The sequence below is a fragment of the Dendroctonus ponderosae genome, unplaced genomic scaffold (assembly GCF_020466585.1).
Source record: "Dendroctonus ponderosae isolate FM_Combo_2020 unplaced genomic scaffold, Dpon_F_20191213v2 Dpon_F_20191213_9, whole genome shotgun sequence".
Lineage (NCBI taxonomy): Eukaryota > Metazoa > Arthropoda > Insecta > Coleoptera > Curculionidae > Dendroctonus > Dendroctonus ponderosae.
This window is the reverse complement of record NW_026019116.1, coordinates 3,660,991-3,675,752: the sequence shown is the minus strand read 5'-3', so window position 1 is coordinate 3,675,752 and position 14,762 is coordinate 3,660,991. Positions and strand designations below refer to the sequence as shown.

Genomic DNA, 14,762 nt, shown 5'->3' with positions numbered 1-14,762 from the left:
TACAAAGTAGAATTTGCCCAGAACACAAAGTAGGATCGAAGGCATATTCTATCTACCTCATCATTAGCTTTTTGTTCGTACTTTCATTAAAATGATCCTCGCAACAAAAAGACACATTGATTTTGATTTAGGAACATCACGTCTAGCTGCTTTAAACCATAAAACTTTACCTGCATAATCATGAGGAACGGTTAGAAAGAGTTTGATTGGAGCACTTATTGAGATATTTTTGCATCCTGGCACAAAACACCACTTATTTTGTGATACAAACATGTCACTATTTTCCATTATGCAAGATATTAATAATAATAAATAAAATAATAATGATAATCACAATAGCTTAAATAATAAAACAAGGCTGCGAAAGCAACAAAATAAGCATGAGACGCTTTGTTGATATGACCTGCTACGTCACAATCGGGATAGGCAACCGACGATACGGATTCGGAGTTTTTGACGGAAAATATCTGATTTGAATTTAAATTCGCTTTAAAATTATTATGGGGACTTTTTTTGCAATAATTTTTTTGCCATAACTACTTTCTATATATCAACATTTAAAAAAAAGTGAAAACACCGTATTAGCATTGTAAATCACTTTATTATAGCTGGGATTATTCGCTCATCCGATTTTCGTGGGAAATTGGCCGCAAGTCGTAATCGATAGAGTTGGAAACCGCAGTGCATTGGAGGGCCTGCCACAATCCAGACTACCAGAATTCACTCGAGAAGAAATCGACTACATCAAGGGAACATACGATTGGTTTGGCCTGAACTAGTAAGACCGGCCAATTTAAGGATTGCCATCTTTAACCAGCTACTTTGCAGTTACACAACTGCTCTTGCCCAATTAGCATACAAAGTAGATGATCTGCCGGGTAATGCCAGCTATGATATAGACAAGGGGCACATTAGCTTAGTGGATGCTACTTGGAAAGTCTCCGGCACGACCAGCTGGCTGCATCAAGTCCCTTGGGGATTGACCAGGCTCTTAAAATGGATACACGAGAACTACAATCAACCGGAAATCATTATCACAGAAAATGGTTGGTCAGACGATGGCTCCAACTTGAACGACTCAGACCGCATTGAATACGTTAATGTCAGTATAACCATCTAGGCCTGGGTAACTCAATAAAATTTGAGGAGTTGGCGCAGTGCCACGCAAATGGCTTGGTGCGCCAACCCAACGCACCCGCGCAGTAACTCAGTTCCATTGTTGGGAAAAAGTCGATGACTTTTTTTACTTGTTTCTAGATTTATTTTAAAGGGCATTTATCAATAATATTTTTAACATTTCTTCAAAATTTCAAAATTTTTCAGTTTTAGCAAAGTTACCCTTTTTCTAAATGCTGACTCTTCTAAAGATTCACTTAAAAATACTGACACTCTTAAGGTAGTTTTCGCGAAAAATGATGAAATGAATTTCGAATCCTTTGTCGTTTTGTAAAAAGTTTTGAAATCCCTTTCCAGCATCGAATTTGGGACAAAAATCAAATAATTTGCTATCAAAAAACGAACGGAATCAGCGAAAGTTTATAATAAATTATTTGAAATTATTTGGAAAACTCGTGATTTACATTCCTCTGAAGACTGTTGACTTTTAGAAATTAGACTGAATTTCAGAAAAAAAGTTTTTGGAGTCGAATTTGGTACAAAAATGAAAATAAATTTATTCCGTCTTTTCCCGAAAACCAGTATGGTTTTCGCAAAAACCGATCACGAAACTAAATGTTTTTAATCAAAAACCCAAAAAATATATAACACGAACAGAATCAGCGAAAGTTTATAATAAATTATTTGCAAAACTCGTCACCTCCATTCCTCTGAAGACTTGTTAAAAAATGTGATTTTTTAATTTTGACTAAATTTTTTTTGCTTTTCTTTTCACTCAAAACGCTCTATTTTATAGAGTTTTGCTTAAAAATACTGACGAAGTTCTGAAGGTCTTTTACGCGAAAAATTACAAGATAAATCTATAGCTTTGTATGAAAACTTTTCAGCGTCGAGTTCGGGACCAAAACGAAAATAACTTTCTTCCGTTTTTTGCCGAAAATCAGTAAGATTTTCTCAAAAACCGATCCCAGAACTAAACGTTTTTCGCCTCATTCGTCAGTTTGCAAGGTAATTTACAAAACCCATTTCAGCCTCGAATTTGGCACAAAAACCAAATAGTTTTATTAAATTTTTTACCGAAAGTAATTAAAATTGTCTTGAAAAAAAACGGCCAGAGCAAAAGTTTCCAAAAAATTATTTGGAGAATTCGCCACCTTCATCGCTCTAAAGAGTTTTCAAGTTTCTTTAAAATTTCAGGTTATTCCAGTTCAAGTTTCTATTATGCAATTCTTTCTACGCAAAAACCATATTATTGTTACTTAAACTACTGATAATCTTCAGGAATTTTCTGTGAAAATTATAAAATAATTTTATTGGAACACTCGGCTCCTGTAGAGCTTTGTAAATTCTTTTTTGGAACCTTTTGCAGCTTCCAATTTTGGACAACACCCTGATATTTTTTTGTGGATTTTTTTCCAAAAATATTTCCGCGAACAGAACAAGTGAAAGTTTAGAATCAATTATTCGGAAAACTCGTCACTTTTGTCGCTGTGAATAATTTGGTTTATTTAAATTCCGCTTTCCTCACTTTTAGGTCAATATTTCTAAACAAAACTCTCTCTAAACAGAACAGCGTGTTTTTCCTAACGTCAAGTACTGTACAATACTAGCAAACTGAGAGTCTTTTATGCAAAAAAGTTAAAAGATGGATTTACAAGAAAGGTCCTCGTCTTTACAGTTTGGTCTTCTTTATCGTCTTTTTCGAATACCCATTTTACCGTTGAATTCGGCACAAAATCGAAACAAAGTATCTTGTTTTTGTTTCGACAAAATTTAGGTTTTTTCAAAAAAAGACCAGTGAAAGCAAAACCATATAATCAATATTTGGAAAACTCGTCACCCTCATCACATTTTTTAAGTTTCTTCAAAATTTTCGAATTTTCCCATTTTAAACCAAATACAGTTGAGTCCGGATATAACGAACTTGAAAAATGAACTAAAACTGGTTCGTTATATCCGGAGTTCGCCATAAGCGAATAATAATGCAAAAACACGTGGTGTATTTTATTTCGTTATTTTTACATAGAGTAGTAGAAGTTAGTAGGTATAACTAAAAAGAACACAATTTGAAATCTGCTTCATAAAGTCTGCAATTTTGTTTGTACATTTCTGCTGCAAGAATAGATGTTATTTATGTAGTTTTCAAAATCACAAAATGATTCCCAGATATGATTAGGAACTTGGCGTGATTGTAGAAAATTTCGAGTTTCGGACGCTCTTTTTGTCATTTCAGAAAGGGTTGGAACAGCATTAGTGTCTACAGTAGAATCAGTTTCACCTAAATCATCATCTTCCTCATTATCGCTTAAAGCTGTAGATGAGGTTACGGAGTCTATAATTTGCTCATCGGCCAACATTTCTCTTGTAAGAATGCCGTTATCAATGTTCACATATTCCAAGAAATCGAAAACACTCAATTTGGTTTTAACTTGTTCTTCGACAAAATTGTGCACATCTTCATCTGAGTTTGTTGAAATGTTTTTGAGCGTGGAAGTTCGTTGTAAAAAAAAAGTGAATATATAACTAACCCAAAAAGTGATCGTTATATCCGGAAGTTCGTTATGAACGGGATCGTTATAACCAGTAAAAAAATACGTTGGCTTTTATGAATGACGTTTCAATTAAAGGAGAAAAGTTCGTTTTAACCGAAAGTTCACTATAACCGGGTTCATTATAAGCGGACTTTACTGTAGTTTCAAGCCATCGTATGCGTAAAAGGAATATGTTGATGGCTTTTTTTTGTTAGATGGTAATATTCCGTCATCGACCATGAGTTTTTTCAACTCATTAACCGGTGAGTTAAAACTCACTAACACAGAGAGCGGCAACAACTCAAAAGCGCAACTCAACACAGTGTTACCCAGGCCTATAATCATCAATAGTCATATTAAAAACTGGAAATTAACCTCGATTAATAACGAAATTCTAGCTACATCTATCCAGTGTGCTTGACGCAATTTACAACCACAATGTAGCGGTTACAGGGTACACTCAGTGGAGTTTTATGGATAACTTTGAATGGTCCAACGGCTATACGTAAGGCTCCTACCCCTCTCTTACCTCTTACCCCAGCCTGGATTACCGTTGTTTTCTCGTAGGGCCAAATTTGGAGCGATCTCGGTAGACTTTGCCAATGAAAACCGAACCAGAACACCAAAAGCATCTTTCTACTGGTACCAAAAAGTTATCAAAAACCGGTGCTTAAATGAGACGTTTGATGGCGATGTTTCGGCGGTGGCCACCCGAACTCCGCTCCTTTATGTTGTTTCAACCGCTCTTATAATATTGAAAATGCTGTATTAACTTACCGCTGAACTTTCCCCATTTCCGCTGTTCCCCATGTGAATACCTGCAATAAAAGAAATAGAATTTTAATATCGCATTTGCTTTGCATACAACCTGAGCAAAAGATTGGACAATCGGATATTTGCATACATGGGGAATATTTTGCACTTGTGTTTGAGTATTTTAGTTTTTTGTGTTTGCTAGCTCAACTGAAAGCTTTCTACAGAAAAAGCTGAATTTATGCATAAATAATGTGTTTGAGCAATATATCGGTGAYCAACAATCCTGACYGCTCAGAAACTGTTTAAAATAAGTTAACATTTTCATKTATTTCGGYTCTGAAGGGTCTCACGTGTTTTTTGCACATTTCCTTGCCATAAAAACGATAGAGAATGGCAAACAGYCGTAACATTTTTTCGAAATMTACATTCATTCAAATTTACAARAAAAAAGAACCTTCTGCTTTTAAAAAGCTTTGCAATATGCTTTTCAATAAAGTATTCGATCTAAACCGAATAAAAATACTTATATTGTCGATTATCGATCCTGAGCACTCAAAAAGCATTTATAACTWYKTAAACTTTTTCCATTTAATATGTACATATACTAGAGCAGAAAAACCGATTGGATCGATAGTATTTTTCACARAAATAAAGTGTTCAACAAAATGAACGTTACCYTGCCAAATTTGCCCTAACTTTGGACCTGGATAAATTCTGATTGCTTGGAGCGATTTTGTTTCTGTTTGAAGCATCATCTAGCCGCATTTGATTTTTGTTCGCAGATAATTTGKTAAAAATCRAGCGYTTTARATAAATTTTCTACGGGGCGGCAAATGAAGAAATGCAAAATTACGGAAAGTTCGGTTTGCTCTTAGCAGTGSCGGCGCTAGGGGTGGGMGAGACAACCAAGATTTGTCTCGCCCAACCACTTTTAATWGCGATATAAATAATTGCGAATTTAAAAAAATCAGATCAAATTCGACAATGATAGGTGAAGGTGAAAACATTCCGAGTTGTTCGGGAATTGAAAAGTAAGTTTTTAAGTACTTAATATTAATAAACTATTTTTGCAGATRGTTGCATAAAAAAWTTCTGAAATCAGACTTTCCTCCAAAATYTGTGATTCTGGAAGATTTTCAACTAAGTKAARTTGACTYTCAAATTTTTYGTTCATCTATGCAATCYGCTATTGTGATATTTTCTCTCAATTCAACGGTGAAGTTTTACCTTYAATATGAGCCCAAGATTTGSAAAATCRGTTTAAGAGAAAAAAAATTATTTATTTTTTTTAGACYGCTCTGTAARTGCTARATGCTCSAAAAATTCACRAACTTTTTGAAAATATACAGACTTAATGCATRTGGTTTTGAAATTAAAAAWCTATTCGTGTCCAACTRAGGAACTTTYACCAATTTTGCGTTGTTTCAATTGCCACTCCGTCGAACTTTATCTGAACCTCTATTTTTTGCAAAAACACGCACTTRCCGGAAAARAATTACATTAAATAACGCTTCAAACAGAAATCGAATCGCACTCCGCGATCAGAATTTATCCAGCTTCAAAATTCGTGCAAATTTGTGGGTAAAACGTCTATTTTGAGCAGTTTATATAAAATATGAAAGCTGTTTTCTTCTTAACAAATGTTAAAATTTAAACAGCGCAATTTATTTCGTTTGCTGAAAAATATAGCAATAAACAGTATTCCACCATTAAGCTGCAGTGCATTAAAGTGCACTGAAAACAAATATATTCTCTTCAGTGCACTAAGCAACTTGCATCTGACAAAGAATTGCGCAACTTTACGCAAACCCAATTTCTTTTATTGTTGATTAATCAAATATTTAATGTTACTGTAGGTAAATAACTAAAAACTTGAACCAACAATAACAATCCCAAAATCTCTTGGACTCAAATGAAAGCCAGCTTTGTACATAGTTTGATTAGGGTTTAGATTTATGGCAGAAAAGCGAATTAGCTTACGAAACCTTGACACTTTTAATCTGTTTTATTTATTGTTTTCATGATGTTTGCATTGTGCAATACATATTTTCCAATTGCACAAATTACGTTTTCATTGGTATTGATGCGCAATTTTATCACAGTACCCATTGTAGTACAAGATCTTGTGGAAACTGAAATTTTTCATATTTTACTTAGTAAAATTTGAAAAGGCTGCCAATTTAAACTAAAGGAATCATCAACTACAAGCAATTGGCAAATAACTGTGATTGTTTGCCCATGTAGCGCAAATTTGAATTTTTATGCAGAGAGTTAGTGTTAAGTCCAAAATCCCCCAAGTAATAGAAGCACACGCGTTAACCCAAAGTTTCCAAATTTTTTGACCAAACCCAAAATCTTACCTATGCCTCCTTACTAACCCAAAGCACGTGCTCACATAAAGCGCCTGGATTTTTTCGAAAAAATCTAAACTCTTAAAACTCGTCTTTCATTCCTCTTGATTGCCCAGTAAGTTTCCCTTCATTCGCGAAGCAAAATCGGTTAAACTTGGTGGGAAAAATGTTAAGCCAAGAGCAAGAGTCGTTGTTGAACGAGGTTTGTGCCCAGGATGGATTCAAAGATTTTACCTTTTCGGTTGAAGAGGGCTGCAAAAAGGGCGACAATTTCTTGGGAAACGTTCGGATAATCAACGTAAAGGAAAATGGGATGAGCAAGGAAAAAAGCTACGTGTTAAAGTGTGCGGAAACCGATTTAAGAGTTCGCTCCCAAATACCGGTACACAGTTTGTATGAACGGGAACGTTTCGTGTATGAAACCTTGCTGCCAACGTTTGAAATTTTTCAACAAAGTAGAGCGTTGAAGTATCCATTCAAGTCCTACACCAAACTTCGTGGATGCTCTGTTAAGGATGGTGACGAATGCTTGCTGATGAATAACATAAAGGATGCCAAATTTCAAATGCTGGACAGAAAAAATGGGATGGATGCGGACCATGTTTCTCACGTCTTCAGAGAACTGGCAAAATTCCACTCAGTTTCTCTAGGTAAATTTTCTTTGAGAATCCTCAATTTCTTATCTACATAAAATCTGTTTTAGCTATGAAGCACTTGTTACCTGAAACCTACCAGTCCCTCACTTCCAACTTAGAGGACGTCTGGCAAGAAATGCCAGAGACTCAAGGATCTTATCTGCGGAGCACAGAGAAAGCTTTTGATCACGCTTTAAAAATCGTTGAAGGGCATGAGAAAGCAACAAAAGCATTAGAGAAATGCCAAATCGAATTAAATAACATTTTTAGTGCAACTGCTATGGAAAGCAACAAGTTGGTTGTTACACATGGAGACTCTTGGTGCAATAATATGATGTTCAAATACGAGGTAGGACTATGAACGATCAGATTGCCATTGCTTTAAACCAAGAATTTTTAGGATCCAGGAAATCTTTGCACTCCTACAAGCATGTGCTTCTTGGACTGGCAAATCTGCAAAATTTCAAGCCCTGCAATGGACTTATTTTATTTTCTTTTCCTCTCTGGATCCAAATTTGCACTGGACAATCACCAAACATTCCTGGATGAGTACTACGAAACAGTCCAGAAAAATTTGCAGCATTTAGGCCTGGATACAAACGAAATATTTCCTTATGAGCGTTTCCAACAGCACTGCAAACAAAATGCCGCAGCGTGCATGTGCATTGCAATGTGTCTACTACACCATGTGCTAATGCACGAAAATCATGCAACTAATTTTGTCGAACTTGCTAATGATGGATTAATATTTGAAAAATTTATGAATCAAGAAACGTACAGTGATGAATATAATTCCAGAGTCCGGGACATTATTTATATGATGGTGGATCATGAGTATATTTGATTAATCAACTGGTTGGTTACTAAATAATGTTCAAACCGAAATTAATTTAAAAATATGTTTTGTGTGATTTGGCTTCAATGGCGCACTCATTACAATTAATTAAATCAATTAAAAATAGGCAAAGTAAAACTGGAAATCGTTTTAATTGCCAAAATATTGGTCTGATTAGAGGAAACGTATTTTCCTCATCTCCGCTGTCGCTGTTTGTGTGTTACATAACTAACTCACATTAATTCAAATGGACCTCAACTAAAATATCCCGAGCTGCAGATTGCATGTGTCAAAAATTCCTACAAACTGAATATTAATCTATGGTAATATATATATATGAAAGATTAAGTAAGTTTTTACTATCTATCTATTGCTATTTTGTTAAATATTTAATAAACAAATTCAGCTAAAATTCAAATTATTCATGAATCTCTAAAACGCAATCCTATTGGTTGTGACGTCTCTGGTCATATAAATGGCGGATTGTTTACGTTCTGTGCATTGTGTTTAGTTGTGTGGTTGTGTTTCATTAATTATTTTGTGGATTTAAATCATTTATAGTTTGTGTTAAACTAAAAAATCGCTTCAGAAGGATTCCTTAAAGCGTCAACAAACAATTTACTATGTGTACTTTTTGTTATGGTTACCGATTTTTTTAAAAACGACAAACACTTTAATTCAGCCGAATTTAAGGGTGTCAAAGCAGCAGCGGAAGTAAAAATCAGTAAATTCATTATTAGTTATTCTCTCCTTAATTAATTATTAAGACTCTCTCCTTAATATACTAATCTGTCTGTATTGGTTTAAATTAGGTAAATAATATATGGAATTTCACTTATTCAACTTAATCTAACTTATACACATGGCTGCTTTAAAAGTAACATGAACTCTTAAATTCGTATTTTGGGCATCACGAGAACAATTTGGTGATATCGGATATGTGGAATTGAAACGCGAGGGTTCTTTGTGCACTGTACAAAGCAGAATTTGCTCAGAACACAAAGTACGATCGAAGGCATATTATATCTGCCTCATCATCAGATTTTTGTTTCTACTTTCATTTAAATGATCCTCGCAATAAAAAAAACATTGATTTTGATTTAGGAACATCACGTCTAGCTGCTTTAAATCATAAAACTTTACGTGCATAATCATGAGGAACGGTTAGAAAGAGTTTGTTTGGAGCACTTGTTGAGGTATTCTTGCATCCTGGCACAAAACACCACTTATTTTGTGATACAAACATGTCACTATTTTCCATTATGCAAGATAATAATAATAATCGATAAAATAATAATAATTACAATATCTGAAATAATAAAACAAAACTGCGAAAACAATAAAATAAACACGAGGCACTTGTGGATATGACCTGCTACGTCACAATCGGGATAGGCAACCGACGATACGGATGGCGGAAAACATCTGATTTGAATTTAAATTCGCTTTAAAATTATTATAGAGATTTGTTTCGCAAAGAAAATGATATCAGTGTAATGTTTGCCATAACTACTTTCTATATATCAACATTAAAAAAAACACCCTATTGTGATAAAGTTGGATCAGCAACCCCCGGAACGAAAATTGGTCAATTTTATGAGTTAGTTCCGAAACCGGAGCAAAAAGCCGTTATGATTGCTATAAGCTCGATTTTTGAATAATTTTCAAAAAGAAAATTGGTGCTTTTGAAATTTTCCTTTATTAATTTGTTTACGAGATACCTGGTAAAACTGAAAAACCTCTAACCTCAAATTGCTTTTAACTCCTTTATAACTGGAAATATTTTTAAACTTTAAGCACACATTCAACAAAAAATTATTGATAGAAAACTAGCAGAAATACTGCATTGAACCCACATAGGGGTTGCCAAATGTCGAGTACGCTGCTTACTTCGGTTTACTCCCAGCGAACAGCTGATTGTCAAAATTTACACCCGTCATCTGGACATCTATTAATTGTTTTCCCATTGTATGACTCAAACTTTGTTATTGATTTTTAACAATTAAACTGTTTTAATTAGCAAATTAATCGTTGAAAGCTGGTCCAAAAATAACCCCTGAAACCTATTGATGGTATCAAGTAAGATAACGAAACCATATTGTTGCCGTAAAAACTGCGTGCAATTAAGCATTCATTTTTGTAAGTCGCTGAACTTACAGTAAGAAATGGATTCGTATCAAAACGGAAATCAGACCCAAGAGCAGGACTTTCAAAAGTTGTCCCAAACAATTGCTTCAAGTATTCAAAAAACTCATCAAAATGGTAAGCCTAACTTACATTTTATGGGACTGTCCATTATCTCATGAGACTTCATTATAGTGTCTTCCATGCAACGAATGGTCAACCAAATTGGCAGTCATCAAGACTCGCCAGAACTACGCAAACAACTGCACTCACTTCAGCATTATACTCAACAACTCGTAAAAGATACCAATGGATACATTAAGGACCTCGCCAATATTTCCCCATCGTTGTCACAGTCTGAACAAAGGCAAAGAAAGATGCAGCGTGAAAGACTGCAAGATGAATTTTCGACCACTTTGAATTTATTCCAACAGGTATTCAATAATCAAAAGCTCAACTTGTAGAAGTAACTAACGACTCATTCCTCGTTAGGTTCAAAGAAGTACCGCCCAGAAAGAGAAAGAGCAAATTAAGAAAGCCAGGCAACAAGCCTATGGGGATCAGCCATATTTACGTAAGAAATGGAAATAAGTTGCCTGAAGTGCAAGTTAAACCTCCCATGCTTTTTTAGCTGGATACAAAAAGGATCAACAGCTGATTGAGCTTCAAGGTGGTGCCGGAAACCAACAAATGCAACTGCAAGAAGAGGCGGATTTAAGACTTTTACAAGAACAAGAACAAGCTGTCCAACAACTTGAGGCAAGTTTCCATCGAAGCAGCATATAAATATGACAATAATCTATTCCTCTTTCAGAGTGATATTAACGACGTGAATGAGATCTTCAAAGATTTAGGGCGACTAGTGCATGAACAGGGCGAAGTGATAGACAGTATAGAATCCTCAGTGGAGAGTACGTCTAATTTTGTTCATCAGGGAGCTGAACAGCTTAGGGAAGCTGGCAGCTACAAAGACCGTATTAGAAAAAAGAAAGTATTTTTTATATTGATCGCAGCCATCATTTTGGCAGTGATTATTATCATCATTGCTTTGAAGACTTCTTAATTTTGGTCTGCTTTCTTGCATGGGATATATTTCTATATTAATCTTATAACACAGTGTTTTTGTAAAGGGTGCAGTGCTATACGTTCATTATCTTATCTGCAACTTGCAAATTAGTTTGAGCAGCGGCTCAATTTCTTTAACATTATTAGGCTTATGCCAAGTGGCCTAAAATGTACATAAAATTGGAAATGTTTAATACCTACTGAGTGTATGTTACGGTATTCAAAAGTGGCTCGTTATCCTAGATTAATTATTTATAGAATTTCATTAAAAATAACATATTAATGCATTAGTTTCCTCCGTATCCATTTGGGGTAATAAAGTAATTGCAGTAAATTAAAACTCAAAAGCAGCAGCCACTGAAGAAATTCAAAAATGATTTAGAGTTAAGGAAATCTTTAATTCCTTTCATTTACCGTCCGATTGTTTATTTTTAAAGTGCAACCCCCGGTGTAATATATTTTGTTATTATTGTATGTATATAAGTTAATAAAAAGTTATTCATATCATGCAGTGTTATCCAAAAGTAGTTGTTGCCTTTAACGAGTGAATCGCGGCACTAATAATTTTCCCGTTTCCATCCTCGGCACGTTTGAAATTGAACGAATAAAACATTATTTTCTGTTATTTGAGGACTTAAACATTCTTATTTTTTCCCCACATCAAAATTTCATATTCAGATCAAAATTTTCCTAGATTAATTAACGACTGGTCGTTACCAAACACTCTTATTCGACCTTGTCTACAAGTTCGTATTAAACAGTCTACGGTGGAAAACCGAAGAATTTACTGAAAAAAACAATTAGCAGGCGATTTGAATTCATTTTATATGGTCTCCCCGATCGCTGATGGCTTACGCCCCAATAATATTTGAAGCATCTCACAATGTTATTTAATTGTATCGTTAACTATTAAAGGACATTATGAGACGCTTCAAATATTATTGAAACTTTGGCTGAGATCATAAATTGAATTCAAATCTGCCGCCAACTTTTGGTGCGAACTCAATCGGTAAAGCTGCGCAGGAGCCTAGTTTGCTCATCAGCCGCTGGAATATGCGAAAACACTCCCGAACTTCTTTTTCTACTGATTTGAATGTCAGTTGTCAGTTTCCAATGTAACCAGGGTATAACCTCCATTAGCTGTGTTATAGTATGTAGTCTGTGGCTGTGTTTACATTCAAAGTTTACATGCTCTATTAACGTGCATGCTTGTAATTGCTTGATTTAATATATAAATGTTCTACCGGCCTGTAGAACGTCTCTTTCGATTCTACCTTACCGAATATTGCTTGAAGACGTGAAGTATTAGAACGACTATGGATGATCAAGCGCCAAGTTTAGACGTTGAAAATGATCTTTTTACCTTTGAATCTGGTCATTTGGCCTTAAAAGGCAACGAAGACTATTGCGAAGTCCTAAAAACACTCGTATGCCTTTCAGCTCAAAGGGAAAAAGCCCTTAAAGTAAGTGCAAAGCTCATCCAGCAATAATAACAACACAGCACATTATAGCAAAAATTGCCAGATTTAATGAAATAACATGCGAATTTTAAGTATTACTAAGGCTGTAATCGACTTGGTACATCAGATTAAAACAGCTCCAAATTTAACTTATTTCTGAAAATCTGCAAATTGTGTCCAAGTGTGTAACTTTATTTTTTAAATATAGACCGCTTGAATCAATTATCAGTTTCATTGTATTAAATATTGTATAATATTATCTATGAAAAACATTTTTACAGAAGAACGGTGCAACAATGTTTTTGCGCAAACTTTATCAATTTCCTCTAATTCTAAAATTATCTTTGTCTTAAGCGAATTCAATATGTTTAATTATTCACACCTTCACTCCCCATTTGCACATCATTAAAGAACCTCACATGCAAATAATAAATGTTTTTGTAGACTTGAGTTATGAAGATCTCTGTAGATTTTCGTTTTATCAACGCTTTTTAAATCGAAATAATTAACGTGCACTTTTTTGTAGGACTATAAGGCGATAGCAGAATTGAAAATCGAATGTTTAAAAGATCCATTTGGCACATTGAAAAAAATGCAAACCGACAACAACCTAGGTATACCCCCCATGCTGGAGCTGCCTAAGGTAAAATATCATTTTAATAATCATAAATAGCTGCACTGTTTAAAGTACGCGTCCAATTGTGTTGCAGCTACCAAAAATCGATTTTCAAAAATACAAAATGAAAGTTGCTGAAAGTGATCTGATGGAGATTTATTCAGATAAACCACAAAACTCTCCTGACAAGCCCATCGTTGAAAAAGCTACTGGCGGCACTTACAAGTAATTGGATTAATTTTCAGAAATAAGTAATTGTATAATATTAATGAACGTATACATTGCAGAGCGTGGAGTCCTGAGGAACAACGGCGCCTAGAAGAATTGTTGCGGATTTATCCTCCGGAACCAATAGAAATGAAACGGTTTCAGAAGATCGCCGATGCGCTTGGTAAACGAATGTGGCAAGCAATAGGAAAACTTCGTACTAAATAATCCAATTATTTCAGGGAACAAAACAGTGCATCAAGTAGCCAGCAGACTTCAGAAATATTTCCTCAAATTGTACAAAGCGGGACTGCCTATTCCAGGCAGAATACCGAAATGTGCAGAAAAATACCGGGTTTGTGAATTTTTAAAATTGCATGTACTATTTCTCACACGCAAATTTTCTGTTGCTTTACAGAAATCGGCCCACCACAAACACCAACGTTTTAATCACTACCTTTGGAAGCCAACCACGTTTTTCCCAGAACTCAGTATTCCCGTTCAAATGGAGGATTTGAACAATATTCCGGGTCCCAGTGAAGTTCCAACGAATATAAATAACAGCTCAAGAAATGGTACATTTTGAATCTTTATGGCCAATGAACAAGTTAAAACGTTTTTTTATGCAGATAATTACCTCATGAGAACTGACTACCTGCAGTCCTCTGGTGATACAGAAGCAACCGAAAACTTCAGTCCAGAACTCCAGCTCAAATTACTAAAACGGGTGCGAGAGGTTAAAGTGTGTGAATCAGCCGACAGTTATGTTCCATTCAGCCACGCGGGCTACAAGGTAAATTTGAGTAATGATTAATTGAATTTTGTTTAGGGAAAGTTTTGCAAGGCCTTGCTATTATTGGGTGGTTATACTAACAATTTTTTTAAAATTCCAGTGCAATTATTGTGACGAATCACCAATCGTGGGCACCAGATGGTACTGCACTGTATGCTCGGACTCTGTCGATTTTTGCTCTGACTGTGTAATATCGCAAATGTACACAGAAACACCCCATCCGTTCAACCACTGGCTCGCTGCGGTTCAAGATGATTCGGGAGTCAAATCCTC

At 35.1% G+C, this 14,762-nt stretch overlaps 4 protein-coding genes across 4 annotated transcripts in view; all 4 read left to right on the top strand.

The window, feature by feature from the left end:
* The window catches only part of LOC109535902 (myrosinase 1), a 13,088-nt gene extending 8,597 nt beyond the window's left edge, over positions 1-4,491 (top strand). The window contains exons 6-9 of the mRNA XM_019901941.2: positions 609-778; positions 829-1,102; positions 4,046-4,152; positions 4,215-4,491. Of these exons, the coding sequence (XP_019757500.2) occupies positions 609-778; positions 829-1,102; positions 4,046-4,152; positions 4,215-4,419 (756 nt within the window). The 3' untranslated portion in view covers positions 4,420-4,491. The remainder of the gene's footprint in view (positions 1-608; positions 779-828; positions 1,103-4,045; positions 4,153-4,214) is intronic.
* A 2,351-nt stretch (positions 4,492-6,842) lies between these two features.
* LOC109535876 lies at positions 6,843-8,362 on the top strand. The gene is made up of 3 exons (XM_019901895.2): positions 6,843-7,404; positions 7,458-7,738; positions 7,790-8,362. The coding sequence occupies exons 1-3, from the start codon at positions 6,921-6,923 to the stop codon at positions 8,231-8,233; spliced, it is 1,209 nt and encodes a 402-aa protein (XP_019757454.2). The 5' UTR covers positions 6,843-6,920; the 3' UTR covers positions 8,234-8,362.
* A 1,481-nt stretch (positions 8,363-9,843) lies between these two features.
* LOC109535875 (syntaxin-12) lies at positions 9,844-11,920 on the top strand. The gene is made up of 5 exons (XM_019901894.2): positions 9,844-10,486; positions 10,544-10,782; positions 10,841-10,922; positions 10,980-11,107; positions 11,163-11,920. Exons 1-5 carry the CDS (start codon positions 10,390-10,392, stop codon positions 11,409-11,411), a joined length of 795 nt encoding a protein of 264 aa, XP_019757453.1. The 5' UTR covers positions 9,844-10,389; the 3' UTR covers positions 11,412-11,920.
* A 596-nt stretch (positions 11,921-12,516) lies between these two features.
* LOC109535874 (ZZ-type zinc finger-containing protein 3) overlaps positions 12,517-14,762 on the top strand; it is a gene marked incomplete in the record, with an annotated part of 8,010 nt that continues 5,764 nt past the window's right edge. The window contains 8 exon segments of the mRNA XM_048669696.1: positions 12,517-12,876; positions 13,400-13,516; positions 13,584-13,714; positions 13,777-13,880; positions 13,939-14,051; positions 14,115-14,271; positions 14,326-14,489; positions 14,590-14,762. Of these exon segments, the coding sequence (XP_048525653.1) occupies positions 12,730-12,876; positions 13,400-13,516; positions 13,584-13,714; positions 13,777-13,880; positions 13,939-14,051; positions 14,115-14,271; positions 14,326-14,489; positions 14,590-14,762 (1,106 nt within the window).

What these genes read in the sequence shown, in the direction of transcription:
- LOC109535876 (XM_019901895.2), top strand. Translation starts at nt 6,921, where the DNA reads ATGTTAAGCCAAGAGCAAGAGTCGTTGTTGAACGAGGTTTGTGCCCAG. An exon ending in ATTCCACTCAGTTTCTCTAG is followed by an intron (nt 7,405 to 7,457) that starts GTAAATTTTCTT and finishes AATCTGTTTTAG; the next exon opens with CTATGAAGCACTTGTTACCT. An exon ending in ATATGATGTTCAAATACGAG is followed by an intron (nt 7,739 to 7,789) that starts GTAGGACTATGA and finishes AAGAATTTTTAG; the next exon opens with GATCCAGGAAATCTTTGCAC.
- LOC109535875 (XM_019901894.2), top strand. Translation starts at nt 10,390, where the DNA reads ATGGATTCGTATCAAAACGGAAATCAGACCCAAGAGCAGGACTTTCAA. An exon ending in TCAAAAAACTCATCAAAATG is followed by an intron (nt 10,487 to 10,543) that starts GTAAGCCTAACT and finishes ACTTCATTATAG; the next exon opens with TGTCTTCCATGCAACGAATG. An exon ending in CTTTGAATTTATTCCAACAG is followed by an intron (nt 10,783 to 10,840) that starts GTATTCAATAAT and finishes ATTCCTCGTTAG; the next exon opens with GTTCAAAGAAGTACCGCCCA.